This window comes from Dacryopinax primogenitus (assembly GCF_000292625.1).
Source record: "Dacryopinax primogenitus strain DJM-731 SS1 chromosome Unknown DACRYscaffold_6, whole genome shotgun sequence".
Lineage (NCBI taxonomy): Eukaryota > Fungi > Basidiomycota > Dacrymycetes > Dacrymycetales > Dacrymycetaceae > Dacryopinax > Dacryopinax primogenitus.
The window spans coordinates 519,590-537,579 of NW_024467203.1; the positions used below are offsets into that span (position 1 = coordinate 519,590).

Consider the following 17,990-nt stretch of genomic DNA (forward strand, 5'->3'; position numbering starts at 1 on the left):
GGCCCAAGATCACAGAGAAACTCAAACCTGGACAGAATGCTTCAGACATTCCCATGATAGTGGCACGTGCCTTCAAGCTGCGACTCCAGCACTTCCACCACCTGCTCCAAACAAGACTGGGCAATATTGTCTATATGGTCCATGTGGTGGAGTTCCAAAAACAAGGATTGCCCCATGCACACATTGTGCTCCAGGTACATTCTGTCTCTCTTTGCAGCAAGCGAGAAAATCACTCATAAATATGTCCTCCTAGGTCCATCCAGAGCTCCCATGGGATCAAGTGGACTGAGTGATCAGTGCACACCTGCCTGAAGACCCACAACTGTCTGCTAAGGTGCAATGGTGGATGACCCACCCATGGAACCACCTGGATCCAGGCCACTACAGCTGCTGCAACCATGATGGCAAATGTCTCTATGGCTTCCCACACCTGATCACAAGTGAGACATGGATGGATGATGATGGCTTCATCCACTACAAATGCCCAACAGAGGCTGACCAATGGATATCTTCTCACATCCCACTCTTTGTGGATGAGCTTGACTGCCATGTACATGCAGACATTGTTGCCAGCTCGCACATATTCATCTACCTCTATAAGTACCTATTCAAAGGTGCCAATCATACCCTGTTCTCTATACTCCAAGAGAATCAACCAGCCATCAATGAGATCACTGACTACATCAAGGGTCGATACCTCTCTGCAACTGAAGCAGCCTGGCAAATATGTGGGTTTGACATCATCATGTGCATGCCTGCTGTCACATGGCTTGCAGTTCACCTGGAGAATGAGAACTTTGGACAATTCTTCCAGCGCAACAACAGTCAATCATCTGTGTCAACACTCCTCTGCTACTTTGCCCACCCTAACAATGCAGCCTTTGCCACCCTCTGGTATGAGGAGTACTTTTCCCAGTACATTCTGCATCCATGGAATGGTGAAGTGCTCCCCAATGGCTCACCAGATTTTCTGGAGGAGGAACACACATTCATGCCATGCAAAGTTGTATGGCAATGGACCACTGAACACTGTGCACAGCTGCAGAGCCTTTCTCCATTCACAGGAGATGTCTTCTACCTGCAATGCCTGCTGCAGCATCTCCCAGCAAGAAGCCATGCTGAGCTCTACTATGTTCATGGTGTCCAGCATCCATCCTATGCAGCAGCAGCACAAGCCCTAGGTCTGTTTGACCATGAGAATGAAGGACACTATACACTGCAGGAAGCAGTGGAGTTTTTCCGCACCCCAGCACAGCTGGGTTTTCTCTTTGCCTGGCTGGTTCTGGAAGGGTACCCAGCAGTCCCTCTCTGGGATGCCTTCACTTGCAGCCAACTTCAATCTGAGGATGAGGGATATGCACCAGGCAACACAGCAAGCACTCCTCTACATTGCTGAGCACTTGGAAGATGGTGGACAGGACCTCAAGTTCTTTGGGCTGCCACAGCCACAGTGTTGCTCAGCTGAGGTAGCCCATGAACTTGCTGCCTTTGCAGGACAGCATGCCACCTTGCAAGCACAAGCAGTGGCTGCCTATGCTGTGCTCATGCCAGACCAATGGCATATCTATGATCACTTGCAGCAATTGTTGGCAGAGCATACAAATGAAGGACACCCATTCCTGCCCCAGTTTGTCAAAGGAAAGCCTGGACATGGTAAAACCTTTCTGGTTGCAACACTGGCAGCCAGTTTGCATGGAGAGGGTGAAATAGTCCTCATCACAGCATCAACAGGCATAGCAGCCTCAAATTATGACCATGGTCAGACTGCACACAGTCTCTTCTGGATCCCTGTCCAAGAGGTGCATGGGCCACAAAATGGTAGCAAGAAATGCTCATATCTGTCCCTGCCCAGGATAATGCTGGTGTGCATTCACTGGTGCAGCCCAACTCATTACAGGCAGATCTCATCCATGCAGCCAGCCTCCTTATCCTGGATGAGCTGCCTGGTGCAAACTGCACAACAGTGGAGGCTATTGATACTGCTTGCCATCAAATCACAGCAGTGGATGCACCCTTTGGTGGCATACCCTTCCTTGGCTTGGGGGACTTCTGGCAAGTGGCACCTGTTGTTGAAAATGGTGGTGAGACAGCAGCATATGAAGCATCCATCCTTTCCAGCTACCTTTGGCCAGCCTTCAATGTTCACTCACTGCATGAGCCAGTGTGAAACTGCAATGACCCACTCTTCTCTGCCTTTGTTGATGCAGTGGGAGAAGACACCTCCAGGACACGAATCTGGTTGCTGATGCTGGGTGCAACCACAGAACTGGGTATAGTCCTCAACTTTCTCTACCCAGCAGATGTTCTGCATGACCTAGCTGCTGCTATGCAGCATGCTTTTCTCAGTCTCCACAACCACTTGGTGGATGAGTTTAATGTGCAAGCACTTGCACTCCTCCAGACAGATGAAGGTAATCATGTCATTCCCAATGTGCATGCACAATGTGCTTACAGTATTCCCAGTTGTCTACCACAGTGCAGATGCAGTGAAGGAAGGTGAAGATTTGGACCTTGATGATCCTCAGCAAATGCCAGATTATCTCAACACATTGCACCACCATGGTGTTCTGCCTCATGCCCTTCATCTCAAGACAGGGGCAGTGTGTGCACTCATGTGCAACCTGTCTATGCAGAAAAAGCTAGTGAAGAATGCCCATGTGGTTGTGGAGGCTCTTAATCACCGTTTTGTGCAGGTGCACATCCTCAACATGCACCGCCAACTGGGGAATGACCTACACTGTATCCCCTGCATCTGCTTCACCTTCAAGCCCCACTGTGCAAGCTGGACAGTCATCTGCAACCAGCTTCCACTCTGTCTGGCATATGCAACCACATTCAACAGCTGCCAAGGGCTGACACTTGATAGGTCAGTGTTGGATTGTCACACAGATGTGTTTGCACATGGCCAGCTATACACAGCACTAACATGTGTATGCACACGTGCTGACTCAGCAACCTTCTTCTCACATGATGCAAATGGTAGTATAGCAAACATACAGAGTGCCCGGCTGCTCTGGCATATGGTCAGGGACTAATACTACCCGAAGGGTTCACCTCTTGTAACGATAACACACGATGGACATCTACTTCGGCGCGTTTCATGAATATTCTTGATGTTTCAGGATATTCCCTCATCCCAGAAAAGGACGTATTGTTGAGCACGGCAGTTTACCCTCCCCAGCCGCGGGGCAGCACGTGTAGATCGCTCTTGTGGATGTGAGCGAAGTTGCCGATAAGGACGCCGCTGAGATGGTCCGATAACGAACAATCCAATGGATAATGGAGCCATGCAGTATGAACAGAAGATGCGGCTGAAATCCGTAACCCATAGCAACTCAGCTGCATTCGAACACCGGTTCCCAGCTTATCATGCATCGCTTGTAGTGTGGCATCCAAGCACTACGTCGTCGTCTGATGTTCGGCTTCTTCCAGAACGACGACGGCTTCACTGTCGCGCTAGTTGGCCAGCACATCGCGGAAGATGGCGAATGAGGCAAGGTCAACGTGATGATCGCTCGGATAGAGCGAGGATATTGCTCAACCTATGAAGATACATTCCACGAGCATGTTGATGAGTAAGTATGCATTAGACATCTTGCTAATGATGACAGAGCTGGGTATTACATATGACAAAGGGGTATCGAATGTGTGGTAACATGCTGGCAGACACATCAGTGCACGTATACCCAGCGTGTACCCTCGCGCTTCTGTGTCATCAGCACCGCCGGGAGCTCCCACGCCGCCGGGCCGAAACGCGGTATGACGTGAACTTGCCGACTGTCCTGCGTCGCCGGGGCAACCTTCTTGCTCACCGCAGCAGGCATCTGCATCGGCTTGGAGAAAATGCACATCGAGCGCCCGAGAATGGACAGCCAGGCAGGGTTGATCGTAGTGAGCGTCTTGACATATACTCTGCTCGTGCGAACCATTTCGAGGAAGATGATGTACTCTGGCGGTGGGCCGTGGAACACCACGGATGAGGGGTGCACGAAGACGTCCTCATCAACGCCGATTGCGCGATACGGGACGCCTCGGCAAGAGGAGTACTTCGCTCCTGTGGCAGACGATGGAGATGCGATGTCCTTTCGGACTGCGACGTGATCGACAAAGCCGGCCGTGAGCAGCTGCCGCAGTGCTTTGAGCTGCACTTCCGTGGGTGGGTTGAACCGCGGCTCGAAGAGGTTGATAATATTCCCGAAGTTGGCACGCACGATGGCCGTAATCTGCGAGCGGAGCTTGCGAATTTCCTCCATCGCCTTGTGTCGAAGAAAATGCATGCCGCAAAACTGCGGTGTGCCGCCTTCATGTTCAAATGCGCCGACCGCGGCGAGCATGCGGAAAATGTCGCTCGTGCCATTCCCCAGTGCTGCATAAGCTTGTTGAGAATCGAAGAACGCCTTTCGCCGACGTTTCTGTTGTTCCTTGACTCGTAGCTCGCCGCTTTTGACATTCGCAAGCTCCACATCCATGTCGTCATCATCATCTTCTTCTTCGTCACCATCGCCTTTTTTCCCAGCGGCTTCCTCTCGCAGGAAGGGATCTCCAACCGAAAGAGCAGCGACGATGGCGATCACATACGGCAAGCACCCATGCTGTTTCCCAGCTACGAGCATCTTGGCGAACCGGGGAGCAACGGGGAAGAGCGCCATAGCCTTTCCCATCTCTGTGATCCTTCCCGAAAGTGCCCCGTCTTTCGCAGCCGGACTAGGCGGCTCGAGCGCCCCAAGATGCACTAGCAGGCTCTCCGCTTTCCGGAGCGCGAGCCTATCCGGCGGAGTTGGGAATGGGAAATTGACAACAGCATCGATGTTCATACTCTTCATTTGGAGTACGACGCCTTCGATAGGCATGCGAAGGATCTCGGGCTGCGCGAATGCCTCAAAGTGGTTTTCGAACACCGCGGATGAGTACAGGCGATAACAGTGCCCAGGGCCTGTGCGCCCCGCTCGGCCAGCCCTCTGCGCGGCAGAAGCCTTGGATTCCCAACTGATCTGGTAGGATTGGATCCCGCTCGAGAGATCATACTTTCGTTCTTTGGAACGACCGCTATCGACGACGTATCGGATTCCGGGGATGGTGAGAGAGGTCTCTGCTACGTTCGTGGCGATTACGACGAGACGTGCGTCTGTGGGTGGGTCTTGGAATACGCACATTTGCTTGTCACCGGGGAGGAGGGAATAGAGCGGTAATATATGCATGGGGACTGCCGGATTGTCAGCACTCATCGCATAGGAAAACATGACACACACCATCAAAAGAGTCCTTCTCCGATGGCTTTTTATCGTCCTCCTCATCGTCGACATGGTACTCATCGTCACTATTCGCATCATTGACCGCATCCCCATCTTCCGCAGGGTCAACCCCGTCCCCCCGTTCTCCAAGGTCAACCTCTTCAGGCTCCACATCTCCCAGTCTGGCGTTGACCGCTACTGGCTCGTCTTTCCTCTCCACTTTCTCCTCCTGCCCGTCCAGTTTCCTGCTAAACCCTGCCCTCGCCGCACCAGCCTTCTTCCGTTTCTCTATCTCCCTCCTCCCCCACCTCCCTTCCAACCTCTTGCAAACCAACTCGATCTCCCTCTGTCCAGTCAAGAACACCAACACCCCTCCCCCCTGCAACCTCGTATGTATCCTCTCCACTTTCCTAATCGCTTCATCCACGTAATCCGGCGCTGTCCGGCGCGAAAAGTGGATAGTGACAGGATGTTGCCGCGCGGGGACGTGGATCAGCGGCGGCGGCGTGGGAAAGAGCACGCTGTTAGCGATAAAGTCCGAGATACGCAGCGTTGCGGACATGATAATAAGCCTCAGAGGCTACTCCCGTCAGCTCCTATCGATAGTTCGACAGTGTAGGACACACCTTTCCTGTTCCCTCTATAAACCGCTTCTCTCGGAGCTTGACAACCCTGCTCAGCACGCCGATGAGCACGTCCGTACCCAGCGTCCGCTCATGCGCTTCGTCCACCACCACAACACTGTACTTCTCAAGCATGAAATCTCCCGCCAATTCCCGGAGGAGCACTCCATCAGTAGCGAACTTGATCCGCGTCTCCGCACTCGTAGTGGTATCGTATCTCACCGCGTGCGCCACCACAGGAGGGGGCAGGGCGAGCTCGTGAGATACTCGGGAGGCAGTGGACATCGCCGCCACTCTCCTAGGCTGCGTCACGGCGATCATTCCGGGATTGTCGCTCCCTGGCACGCCGAACCCGGCTTCGTACAGCATCCCAGGGAGCTGGGTCGTTTTCCCACTCCCTGTTTCACCGCAGATGACAGTAACAGGGTTGAGCAGCACGGTCTCGACGATCGTTTGTTCTTCGGCTGTGATAGGCAGGAGAAGGCGGGAGGAGGAGACGTCTACAGGCCGGTGAAGTGCCTGGTGATTGTGTGGGTTGGGAGGGAGGGAACGGAGCGCAACGGCGAAGGGGGTCGAAGGGGGAGGGAGGCGGGCACCGAGCGGTCCGGAGGGGAGTTTAGGCTTTGGGCGTGGGTCGGGGATACGGGGTACGACGGCGAGGTGAGGGAGGGTGCTAGGATCGACTGCGTCTTGCTGACCTGGCTCATGTGCAGCCGTTGAGTCGCCAGTATCGGCCGCTGGAACGGCGTCGAACCCTTTGGCGATATCGAGTTGCTTATTAGCCCAGTCTTTGAACCCGCCAGTACGTTTCCGTTTTCCCAATACCGAACCAGTCGGTAATGCACTCTGGGAATCTTCGTCCTCTCCACCTGCTTCTCCCTCGCCATCCTCTTCCTCATCACTACCAGTCTCTTCCTGCCCATCTTCGTCAGGCAGCTCGTCCACTCCCTCCGAACTGTCCCACCCTGAGTCCGAACTGTCAAACTCGCTCTCAGGGGTAACCTCCCGCACTTTCTGCTTCTTGCGTTTGGTGCGTTTTACAACGACGGGTACTGTGATCGTCCCGTCTGCGCGTTTGAGTGCGCTGCCGATTGTGGGTGCCGGTACCGGTGCCGATGTTGATGCTGGTGGGGCAGGTGGAGGTGGAAGGGGAGGATCAGGAAGGGGAGAGGCAGGCTCAGGGAGATCGCTGAATCCTTTCCATTCTTCCTCCTCTTCGTCCCCTTCCTGCACTCCCGAATCTCTTTCGTCTCCTTCCTCGTGCTCTCCGTCCTCAGGATCATCCAAATCCCCATCCTCGTCCTCATCGTCGCCCTCCTCTCTCCTCCCCCTCATCGCCTTCCTCACAGCCCGATCCTCCTCCACCTCTCTAACCTCCCTCCAAGTATTCAATCGCCCACTTCCAAGCCTACTGCTGCTCACTAAGCCCAGCCCGTCCATCTCCCGTTGCTGCACCTCCAGTTTCTTCAGAATCTCCACCCGCTCGTCTTTGGCGACCTTCTTAGCGATCCAAGCGTCCATCCGTTTCTTCTTCTTAGAGGACATCTTCGTGCCGTTTGAGAGTTCGAGACGAAGTCGTTCAGCTCGCGCGGCTTCTTTGTCCGCCTTGCTCACGGGAAGGAGCAGCTCGGCGTTGGCGTCTGCCTTGTCCGGTCCATCTGGTACAGCGTGCGACCGCCGTTTTTTGTGCGACCCCGACTTTGAAGACTGCCGTGCCTTAGCATTGTATCTCTCTCTAAGATTTCTCATTGACAGTCTAGTCTAGTCCAGTATTTCGAAAGTCGAGCACTCGAGAAGGTAGGGGTCCACCAACAAAAAACAAGCGCTCGAAAATTCCCTCTGAACGGAATCAACTGTTATTTCCTAATCGGGATACTCAGCACGTGAAGCCCGATATGGTTCTCGATGATTCCAGACACACGATCTCGATCTTGGAGGCAAGTCATCCGTGAGTGATCGGCTGAGTCTAGTCATCACCCTTACACCTTACACGCCCTCTCTTGGTCAACTCCCGTTCTGGTCGGCCGAGCACCTGACCCATGTATAACTGTACCTTCTCGAATGACGGGGCACGTTCTCACACTTTTATCCCCACAGGCTCGCATTTGACAGGTATATAAGGCTCGCTTGTTCCACCCGCACCGGGCAACACTCTCACCAACTCTCATTCAACATCAAACACAAGTACTTTCGCTATCATGTCTCTCTGGCGGTATATGATGCACGATCTGCGCCCTCTCATCCGGATGCTGGACGAGCCGCTCATCCCCTCCCGTTTCCCACCCACCTCAACGGCATTCCCCGCCTTTTCAGGATTTCGCGACCCCTTCTTCAGGGACATCCCCCGCCAGCCCGTGCTCGACGTGCATGAAGACACCTCCGCTGAGGCTTATGTCGTCGAGGCCGAACTGCCCGGTGTGAGGAAGGAAGATGTCGAAGTGAGGATCGCGGATGGCGGGCATGGGCTGACGATCGAGGGCAAGGTGTCGAGGCGCGGTGGGCAGGCACAGGAAGGTGTGCAACCGCTCCAAGTCTCATCGGAGACGTCTGCTGACCCCGCGCTAGCCCAACCTGCTGCTCCGGCTGAAGGGACGACCGAAGCCCCAAGCACGGAGACTCAAGCAGTGACGAAAACCGAAGCTGGGGCACTCCAGCCTTCTACCGGGTACAGCTACGAATCCTCCTTCTCGCGTTACGTCTCTTTCCCCAAGGCTGTCAACCCTGAGGGGGTCACGGCGAAGCTGGAGAACGGAGTGTTGAGTTTGAAGATCCCGCTGGCGGAGGAGAGGGGGAGCGTTAGGGTTGACGTGCTCTAGTCTCGAGTCGAGTCTGTGCGGGGTCTAAGACGAGGATAACCGTTCCCGGTGCTTGCTCGGTGCTTGGTTCGCTCGTTCATTTTGTTTAATGTCGGAGATTCTTTGATGCAGTTCAAAAACACGCACCGCTCGGACTGTACATTACACTTACGTACTCCCCTGTAACCGCCCCAGATGTCCGCCCAAAATGTATTTCATTTCCTGAAACTTCCATGTGCCCGCAAAAAGCAGTCCTAGAGTGTGCTATCCTCAGCTCCCCGAAGGACGTCTCAGGTCTGGAAACTTGTGCAAAAAAACGCGTCTGGGATCGTCTGAAAATGTATAAATAATTATCGAAGCACAATATCAAGTCTGCGAGTCTCATTCCATGTATCAATCCACCCGTCCAACCAAGTGTCGTCCTTCCACACATGCACGCGTACATGTCCCTAGCTAGTAACCGATGCACCTCAACCTTTTCAGATCTTAGAGGGTAAACGCAATCCCAGCAAAGGCAAGGAGCGCTCCCCACACGCCGTCGACCGAAGCCCCGAGCATCGCCGCGCTGGACTTGGTCGGGCTACTGGAGGGCGACTGAGAAGTAGAAGATCCACTGCTGCTGCTACTGGAAGGCGGGGGGTTGTCTCGTTTCAGCGCACAGCCCACCCAAAGGAGAGAAAGGCGTACCTTGCAGACGAGCTGCTATTGGCCGAAAGAGACGGGCTCCCACTGGCCGAACCGGCCGTAGGAGACGAACTTGCACCGGTCGAGTTCCCAGAGCCGGAAGCGGGAGTCACCTGCGCGGGGTTGACGGATACGCCTGCGGCGGCACACTCGGCTTGGGCGGCTTGGATTGCCGTTTGGAGGTCGGAGGCTGAGCAGGTGGTTTGGAGGCAGGCGAGGGTGTCCTGTGGTTGGGGTTAGTGAAGGGGACGAGGTGGGAGGTAGAGTGTATGCAGGTTGCAGGGTGGATGGATGGGAGGACAAGACGTACGGAAAGGAACGTCGGGTCATCGCAGAAGCACGCGATGTCCGTCACTGCGCAAGTGCTGTTGCCAGTAGTGATGACGGTCGCGAGGCAGGTTTCCGCGCACGCTGGGATATCCTGAGCAGCTGCGAGCGCAGCGAGGGAGAGGACGGCGAGGATGGAGGAATGCATGATACTGTGGCTTTTGGTCGTTAGATGGGGGGTAAGTGGGGGGATGGAAGTGAGAAGGAGAGTGGGAGAGATGGGGTGAAGGGTATATATTCCGTTTGTGAACGGGGATGGAAGACTGCGTGCGACGCGTATCGAACCATTGACTAATTGCACCGCAGATGACTGTCTAAGAAGGAAATAATATTGATTTACCACGGTCGTCAGCCCTTGTGACCGCCGCAACAACAGTACTTAGCAATAACGTACAGCGCATCTAGAACGTGTGTATACATAAAGGAAGGTGTGAGAAAAGGAAGAACAGAAAAGAATTTGTCAGCACTGCCTTAGGGAAGAGAGGGACCACATACAGAACATGATCACTTCGAGTGAGGCGACTTAGGAAAGTCACGCCAATCGCCGAGGACTCGTATACAGTACTGCTTCATTGATGAAAGTTCTAACATCAGATCATGTACCGCACTGCATTGCTCCACTGTTTGACCCACCTATCTGTGCACAAGCACTAACGAACATTACAAGTTCATTATCTGGCACTCTGGCACCTTTTGGATTTACACCTTATATACTGATACGGGTACGGACAATACAAGAAGCAAGCAAGGCAGTGTCGCACGAAACAATGAAACAACATAGATGAACAGAACAAGCGGCCAGGGGTGATATACAATGACTGGTATTTTGGGAACAAGTTCGGTAAGATCGGAGTCGCGTGGATCCGCATTGGGGATGAGCTGCTTTTAGTGGTCGTGATACTACAACCGGCGTTAGGATTGTGCAAGGCTCAGAAACCTCGTTCACGCACCTGCAAAACCATCGTACCCGGCCAAGGGGTCGGCAGGCCCTCCTGCACGCCCTGGCTGCTAATATACATAAACTGCTTGGTACCCCACAAGTCCTGCTCAAAGCGGTTCAGCACCCCGCTCGACCCTGGGCCTCGCTTCAGCCCTTTGAGCCGGAAGATCGCCCGCAGCATGTAGGGCATCACTTTGATTGTGAACTGGTCGCCGAGGCAGCTGGGCGTGGTCAGCGTGGTGCTGGAGGCGAAGGCGAAGGGGAACCTACTTGTGCATCGCGTGTGACCCACCGCCGAACATGAGATACAGGCTCGGGTCCCGGTTGGGATCCACCGTCTCCGGGTCTTTGAACACGTTAGGCTTGAAAATATCAGTATGCGCCTTAGGAGCGGTGCGGAGCACTCACGTCCATCTGCGCGTTCTTCATGCTCACCCAGAGTCGATCTCCGGAGTGCACACGCATGTCTTTCTCCCCCTTGATCGACGCATCAGAAGCGACGTTACGGAAAATTCCCGGTGCCTGGGGGTCGAGCCCTGCAGGCAGTTAGCCAAGTGCGCATCAGAAGAGCGCAGAAAGACGCACGCATGGCTTCGCGCACATATCCCTCCAAGAGCTTCTCCTCCTGAGGACCATAATGCTCCAACTCGGCAATACGGACGATATCGTCCCTCGCAGCTTTGTACTTGTCCTCCAGGTACAGGTTCACGACGTGCACGGTCGCGTGGGCAAAGTTGGCTGCTGAGGCGACTGATACACCTAGGACGTTGTATGCCAGCTCTTTGACCGGCCGGTCGGGCCCGGCCGCGGCGATGAGGCGCTTGAAGAAGGCGTGGACATCCATGTCTTCCCCCCACAGGGTATGCATGATACTGTCGATGATCTTGAAAGGGTTGGAGATCTACCTCAGATTAAGCACCCGCTCGCACTGTATCCTAGAAACAACGTACCGGCGACGAAGAAATCGCATTTAGATGCAGCTCGATCGTCTGCAGGAGAGCAGCAGCCGCGGTCTTGGCGTTCGTCCGGAGGAACCAGCCATATTCGGGCTGGATATTGAGGAAGATGAACGTGAAGATGACCATGTAGATCTGGTATGCGGACTGCTCCGTGAACGGGGCGTTGGGATCTTCTTTCGTCTTGATCGGTAAGCCCGACTGCGGGTGATCAGAATCCAGTTCACGGGTGCTGAAAAGATAGACAATGACGTACTACATATCGCGAGACCCAGTGTACGGGAGCGAGGTTGATTACATCCCTTACGATGTCCACACACCGCAGATGATGTCCCGAGAGGCTGTACGACTTTTCCCTAATGAAGGAGCACGTCTTGTCATAGAAGTACTGGCCCATGACGCGGTAGGCGTTCGCATCGCTGAACAGGGCGTCTTGCATCATCTGCCTATCTCGATTGTGCCTGAATGAACTCATCAGCAGGTGCCAGGGTGTGAAGGAGAAACCCTACTTCGCAGGGTCGTCAAAGGCGAGGAAGAACCCATATCCCTCAGTAAGGAACTTCATATTCGGGCCATAAGTGACCTTGAACGTCCTATGATCGCGCAGGACATGCTTGACACCCTCGTACGAGTTGACAGCCCGAATAGCGGGGAGCTTGATCGGCCTGTCGAAGTTGTACGGCTTGGAACGGTCCAGGACTGAGAGGTATTCTTGCATCTTCTTCGGGACCATCATAGGGAAGTGGCCGTAGATGTCGCCGTCGTGGTAGTAGTCGGGCAAATGGCGGAAGAGCACTGCAGGGGTTCGTAAGCTCCTCTACAAGAAACAAAGGGCAAACTCACAGCGTCCCAGTGTGCCTCCATAGGACCCGTTATCCGTCTGGCGCGAGCAGTCCTGGTAGCCATACGCCGTCAGCGCCTGGGGCGTAAAGTCCGTCGTGAAATGTCGGTCTCCACGAGTGAGCGCAACCGCATCAGCCAAGATCCCGCGGGAGATGGTGTACCCCGGGCAGAGGCCGGCACCGTCCACGACCGGCTTGGCTTCTTCGGCCTGAAGACCGGGGTAGAGCTCGAGGTTGTCGATGTGCCCGTAGAGGCGCTCAGCGGCATGAGCGACCTCCTTATTCGAGTTCCAGTCTGTGAACTTTTTGTATTCTGCGCTGTGTCAATACTAGAGTCAGCTATGAGAAGGCAGGACAGACCCTTCAGCCCAAGGAACTTGCGGAACTCGTTCAACGTGCACACGCCCCATCTGCGCGCCTCCTTAATCCCGAGCATCTCGATAACGCGCATGACCGCAGGAGTCCCTCTGGCACGGAACGCCTGTGCCGAGTTCTCCGTCGCGTCCTGCAAAAGCTTTGCCAGCAATTCATCCGAGAACCTGCCCGTCACAGGATCCCGTTTCTGGCCCTCGAGTGTCCAGTCCCTAGGATCCTGGTCGGAAGTGCTGATCGCAGCCACCTTCTGCATAAACTGCGGGATGGTAATCTCGTCCCAGGCGATATTGGGCTCGTCGGCGAAGATGGTCCGGAAGAGGCCTTCGGTCCATTTCTCGTCTTCGAGCGAGATGGGCGAGTGCCACCGGTAAAGCAAGTTGAATTCTACTGAAACGGCGTTGCCCGTTCCGCGGTCGAGGAGGGAGTGGTCGGCCTTGCGAACAAATTCGAGCGGGTCGAGTACCCACTGCGAGCCTTCGCGCACGAGGCCTAGGATGGCGGACAGGTAGTCGGTAAGGATGATGTTCATCAGGAACCCGCAGTTGATCAACCGCGCAGTGTTGAAGATCTCGTCATCTTGCGCTCGCCGGGCGGCGTCGTCCTTCAGCTGTGCGGGGTCCTTCCATGTCCCGCGCTCGTTGATCTGCAGCAGCTTGTCGCATGTGAACTGCGAATGGTTAGCATACATTTACCAAAGTAGGGAAGAACGCACATTGTGGTTACGGCAGAAGATGATGAGCAGTGCTGACACGGCAGGGGGCAGTATATGCAGCCTGTTCTCGGCGAACACGTCCTCATACAGCTTCCCCCTTCCATCCTTGTTCCTCACCGTATCCTGGGCCGCCTGGTCAGCACCATACAGCGGGCTCAAGTCGAGGTAGCTGCTCGTATCGTTGATATGCCTCTTTTCGGGCTCAGGGCATGTGCGGAAAAGGGAGTGTATGATGATCGTCGCAAAGGCGAAGAGCATGCTGCTCACACCAGCGGGGTGGTCCTGCCTCTCCTCCCGCCGCAGGAGGGTGTCGAAGATCAACCCCGGGTCGGGGAGGAGGGAAGGTGTCGTCGGGTGCTGCCCGGTGACGCTCCGTGCATAAGGTGTATGTGCAGCCCCAAGGGAAGGGATGAGCAGGTTGTTCCCCGAGCCGTCGGCAGAGCGAAAAGCCGTCCTAGGACCGACGAAAGTCGAAGGCGGGTGGGGAAGATCATTATACAGCAGTCCGACGAGGAAGTTGTTCATCTGCTGGGCCATGCGACTTCCAGGCGGGAGCTTGCTTGCGCAAATCAACACCTTCTCCATCTGCTCTGGATCAGCCCCAGCCTCGACAGTCAAGGTTCAGCACGCACCAGGAACTCCCTATCGTTCAGCCCGACCCAGTTATTGTTCTCCAACCCATCCATAAGTGCCTTGTACGTGCTCCAATCCGGGGTGAGAGGCATGCCCTTCCTCAGCCGTTCGGTCACGGCCTCCACAAGCTGCAGAGCAGTACTATGCTTCGGGTTCACCGCGTCGCTCTCCGGGGCTGCCTGGTCGCTGTAGAGGCCATCAGGGGACTTGGGCACAGGTCGACGAGAGAGCCAATCGATTTCGAGCAGACTTGCCGCTTGCGAGGCACCACTACCGACTGTGTCCTGATACGAGGTTGGTGTGGTCAGCAGGTATGAGGTAATGGACATACGACGGTGGTGTAGTATATCTGCTGGATAGACTCGCGCGGGTTAGTCGCTGCACGATAGAGGGACATGACTGGAGGGTATGAAGGGGGGAGTTGGGGGAGTGAGGGGGGGTTGGCGCCTAATGGGAGGGATTATGTACGCCATGGGTTGAAGGTTGGTCATATCGGAATGGTCGACGGTGGGAGCCGAGTAATGTACGAATCCTTCTTTATCTGCCTTCTTTCTACCTCGATATGCATATAATAATAATTCACTTATTCTCTTTCAAACCGGCACAAGTCTACCGCCGACTCTCTCTTATATTGCTTCTAGATGGCACTGCAATTTTCGGATTTACAGATATCATGATTGGTCAATCGATTCTACATCCAGGGATACCACAAGCCGCTCGGCTGTGGCTCATGCAGGCTTCACAGGAAAAAGACGTCCTAAAGAGCTTCCAATTCACTCTCTGCGCATGTGCAAAGCCCTGAGCGGTCTGTGCCGGCGTCCACTGACCAACTTTTCACCGGTGAGCACAGCACAACAGAACTTCTGTGGTCAACATCAGGCTTGTAGCTAATAGTTTCCACATTCTGTCGCCCAGGAACCACCAGCCGATGTTCCCGCTACGACTGTGCCGTCCGAGGCGAGCCACGTTTCTCTTCGAACAATAGACGTTATCAGTCACGTTCCCTGTGATAAGGTCTAGGCCTCCATCATCATTACGGACAAGAAAAGTCCGACCTGCTCAAAAGCCGGCATAGGCTGATCCCTACCAAGCTTTTGTGCTCAAACGGGAAGCGTAGCCACCAGTGCCGGAAATGCCAACAAGCTTAAAGTCAGATTAGGCAGAAACGAAACAGACGCCCGTCTCGTGAGCCTGCAGAAAGCGGTATCCTCCAGTTGCCACATAAGGCAGTGACGCAGATGTACGAGACAAAGGCATGATTCCCTTCCGACATGATAATATTAGACGCCAGGAGAGATCCACGAACAAAGAGAATCCAAAAACGATGACACATACAAACATAACAAAATAGTCGCCGCATTACAACTTGCCCTCTGACCCAGATCCCCATGAGCCAGATCAATCTCTGCGCCAAGGCGTCGGGCTCTCCCCAGCCGGGGCATCCTGCACTCTCCCCCCATGGACCGTCATATCCTCCTGATCCCTTCCCAGGAGCTCAAACTCCGTGCGCCGTCTCTGAGGCGCCCGCCCCAGCCCACCGTCCTCCTTGCTCACCCCGAAAACAGTTTCCTCTTCCTGTTCCGCAGCCTTGCGGCCAGGAGGAGCGAAACTGTCCTCGGAGCTGAAGCTGTCGTCTACTGAGAAATCCCTGCCTCCTAAGGGTGGACCTTGTGCGCCTGGGGGAGCGGAACCGATGCTGGAGAAGCTATCTCCCTCACTGTCGAAGGATTCCTCGTGCTGGCTAGCACTGGGGTGCGCAGGATAGTTCAAGTGTTGCGTTGGGGGAGAACCAAAGTCCTCGAACGAGCTGTCGTCAGACGAAGTGAAGGAGATATTTCCGTCTTGCATTATCTCCGAGACGCGGGGGTGGAGGGCGCTCAACCGTGCGGTACCTGCTCCAGGGAGCAGAGAAGCGCGCACTTTCGCTGGGGTGGCAGATGGACGGCGGCGGGGAGGTGTCGGGTGGGCAAGGCTCGGTTCTTGCCAGCCGTAAGTCGTCCTCTCTTCCTCGGGTGACGGCGTGTCACCCCCCAGTCCTCTGGTCATCCCTTCTACTGTCAGACGGGCGACCTCCTTCGCCGGAGTTCGGGCTAACTTCTTGGCAGGCAACGTGAAGTTCATCGTTACAGGTGGAGACATGCCCGGAGGCAGGCCGTCGTCGTCCGAATCGTCATCCATGCTCAGATCAAGTTGCGCGCCTCTTCTTGGAGTCCGCATGTGTGCTTTCGCGGGTGAAGGGACACGCAAGTCTGCGATGCCATTCCACTTCTTTCCCTGGTCCTCGACCTGCCTGAAGGGGTTCATCGCCGCCCTCGGTGTGCGTTGTGCGTTCGCCTTGAGCACGTTCTTGAGTAACGCGGTATTTGTTCGGTCCGTAAGTGCGGGACGATCTGAGTGCTCCTTGCCCTTCCCTTTGTCTACTGGCGCTGCGAGGGCAGACTGCAACGCGCTCGCACCGGTGCGGACCGTCGGCTCGGCGGGTGGGAGGATACTGCCCATCGTACTCGAGCCTACTGAAGACGGAGGTAGGTAGTTCGTGTGCATGGGCGAATGTTGTGGCGTGTCCATTTCAGAGCTGAGGATCGATGAATACTCGGTGAGCATAGCCGCGCTCTGTGCATGAGCCTGCAGCTCCGCAGGTCGGTTCTCCCCCGCCCCTCCCTCCAGGCGCATATCATCCCGCAGCTGTCGATCGAGCTTCGTAAACGGGCTCTCAACGCTCGCTGCCCAGCTCTCCTCTTCTGGTGAGCGAGGAGCGCGGGAAGAGAGGTCGGTGGAGATGTGCTGGCTGGAGAGGGTTGCACCTGGCAGCGGGGTAGAGGAGACAGCAGGGCCGAGGAAGGACTGGGCGATATGCGTCGCGTCATGTGCGGAGATCGTTTCCTGTGCGGTCTCTTGTTCGGTGTAGGTTTGAGTGCCGGAGATGAGCGATTGATCCCCCGGTGCGACCTGGATTTGTGCCGCTGCTTCAAAGAAGCTCCTCCAGAACTGTGCGTCTATTTAACTCTCTTCCCACAGGCATCCGTAGACCACGTACCTTGCTCGCCTCCTTCACAGGATGTGTATCCCTGTCGAACCTCTTCAATGCCGGGATGATCTTCTCCGTGATAACATGATGTATCCTCGCAAAGTTTGCATCAATGTCCTGCAGCATGAATGTAATCTGTTGATCGATCTGATCGATCTGCGAGTTGATGGGCGTAGATGGGTCCACGCCAGGAATGACAAGAAGGGGGAGTGGACCGGACGGGTTGATGGGCGGCATGATAGAGAGGTAAGGATAAGAGAGGAGAGTTGGAATGCGCAATGAGGTACGCGTGTATGCGCGTTGACATCCAACGTCAGTAAAATGGGCTCTGTCTATATCGTGCTATATAGGGTCGGTAGGGCACTTTGCATCCGTAGCCCTTTCCAGGTCTCCATAGACCCACGATGTGCAAGGGTCTCTTTACATAGCTGACTTCTGCACTACATAGCACTGTAGGTTGCTGGTAGAAGCTGGTAGTGTGGTAAGCATGCTGGTAATGAGCAATAGAGTGCTATATAGACACTATATAGAATGGTAGAGAGCCAATGAGAACAAGATTTATTACCTTCAAGTAAGATATTTGTATTCATATGTTTTTACAATACTCAGGATATCAATATATAGGGACCACATTTGACATTGCTGGCACTTGAAAGGGACCCAATTTTATGCAAGTCGAGGGAGACCACTGACTTGAGACCCAGCTCAAACCCCACAACTCTGGGGTGTCTCCTCTGTTCTCCTTCTACCTTCCAAGTCCCCCCATGTTGGTTCTTCGTTCTCTTCCCTTGCTCTCCCTGTGTCAGGGCACCAGCTCATTGCTTGGTCAAGAGACATGACTAAG

At 54.8% G+C, this 17,990-nt stretch overlaps 5 protein-coding genes across 5 annotated transcripts; 1 reads left to right on the forward strand and 4 right to left on the reverse strand.

Annotated features, from left to right (window-relative positions):
- Positions 1 to 3,671: 3,671 nt before the first annotated feature.
- Positions 3,672 to 7,648, reverse strand: DACRYDRAFT_115367 (P-loop containing nucleoside triphosphate hydrolase protein; the record flags this gene model as incomplete). Its single annotated transcript, XM_040769991.1, has 3 exons — positions 5,858 to 7,648; positions 5,250 to 5,811; positions 3,672 to 5,203 (listed from the first exon to the last, which is right to left on the reverse strand). The coding sequence occupies exons 1-3, from the start codon at positions 7,601 to 7,603 to the stop codon at positions 3,672 to 3,674; spliced, it is 3,840 nt and encodes a 1,279-aa protein (XP_040630004.1). The 5' UTR covers positions 7,604 to 7,648.
- Positions 7,649 to 8,002: 354 nt separating this feature from the next.
- Positions 8,003 to 8,874, forward strand: DACRYDRAFT_21424 (HSP20-like chaperone). The gene is made up of 2 exons (XM_040772391.1): positions 8,003 to 8,368; positions 8,420 to 8,874. Exons 1-2 carry the CDS (start codon positions 8,074 to 8,076, stop codon positions 8,668 to 8,670), a joined length of 546 nt encoding a protein of 181 aa, XP_040630005.1. The 5' UTR covers positions 8,003 to 8,073; the 3' UTR covers positions 8,671 to 8,874.
- Positions 8,875 to 8,977: 103 nt separating this feature from the next.
- DACRYDRAFT_99491 (uncharacterized protein) lies at positions 8,978 to 9,808 on the reverse strand (the record flags this gene model as incomplete). Its single annotated transcript, XM_040777593.1, has 3 exons — positions 8,978 to 9,274; positions 9,337 to 9,557; positions 9,644 to 9,808. The coding sequence occupies 3 exons, from the start codon at positions 9,806 to 9,808 to the stop codon at positions 9,136 to 9,138; spliced, it is 525 nt and encodes a 174-aa protein (XP_040630006.1). The 3' UTR covers positions 8,978 to 9,135.
- A 571-nt stretch (positions 9,809 to 10,379) lies between these two features.
- Positions 10,380 to 14,535, reverse strand: LDO3b (linoelate diol synthase). Its single transcript, XM_040772392.1, has 13 exons — positions 14,450 to 14,535; positions 14,118 to 14,402; positions 13,486 to 14,070; positions 12,759 to 13,440; positions 12,400 to 12,711; positions 12,066 to 12,351; positions 11,813 to 12,017; positions 11,551 to 11,757; positions 11,186 to 11,501; positions 11,009 to 11,136; positions 10,871 to 10,962; positions 10,611 to 10,821; positions 10,380 to 10,560 (listed from the first exon to the last, which is right to left on the reverse strand). The coding sequence occupies exons 1-13, from the start codon at positions 14,513 to 14,515 to the stop codon at positions 10,546 to 10,548; spliced, it is 3,390 nt and encodes a 1,129-aa protein (XP_040630007.1). The 5' UTR covers positions 14,516 to 14,535; the 3' UTR covers positions 10,380 to 10,545.
- A 937-nt stretch (positions 14,536 to 15,472) lies between these two features.
- Positions 15,473 to 15,968, reverse strand: DACRYDRAFT_21426 (uncharacterized protein; the record flags this gene model as incomplete). Its single annotated transcript, XM_040772393.1, has 1 exon — positions 15,473 to 15,968. A coding segment is annotated over one exon (452 nt), but the record flags the coding sequence as incomplete, so codon positions are not given.
- Positions 15,969 to 17,990: the final 2,022 nt, after the last annotated feature.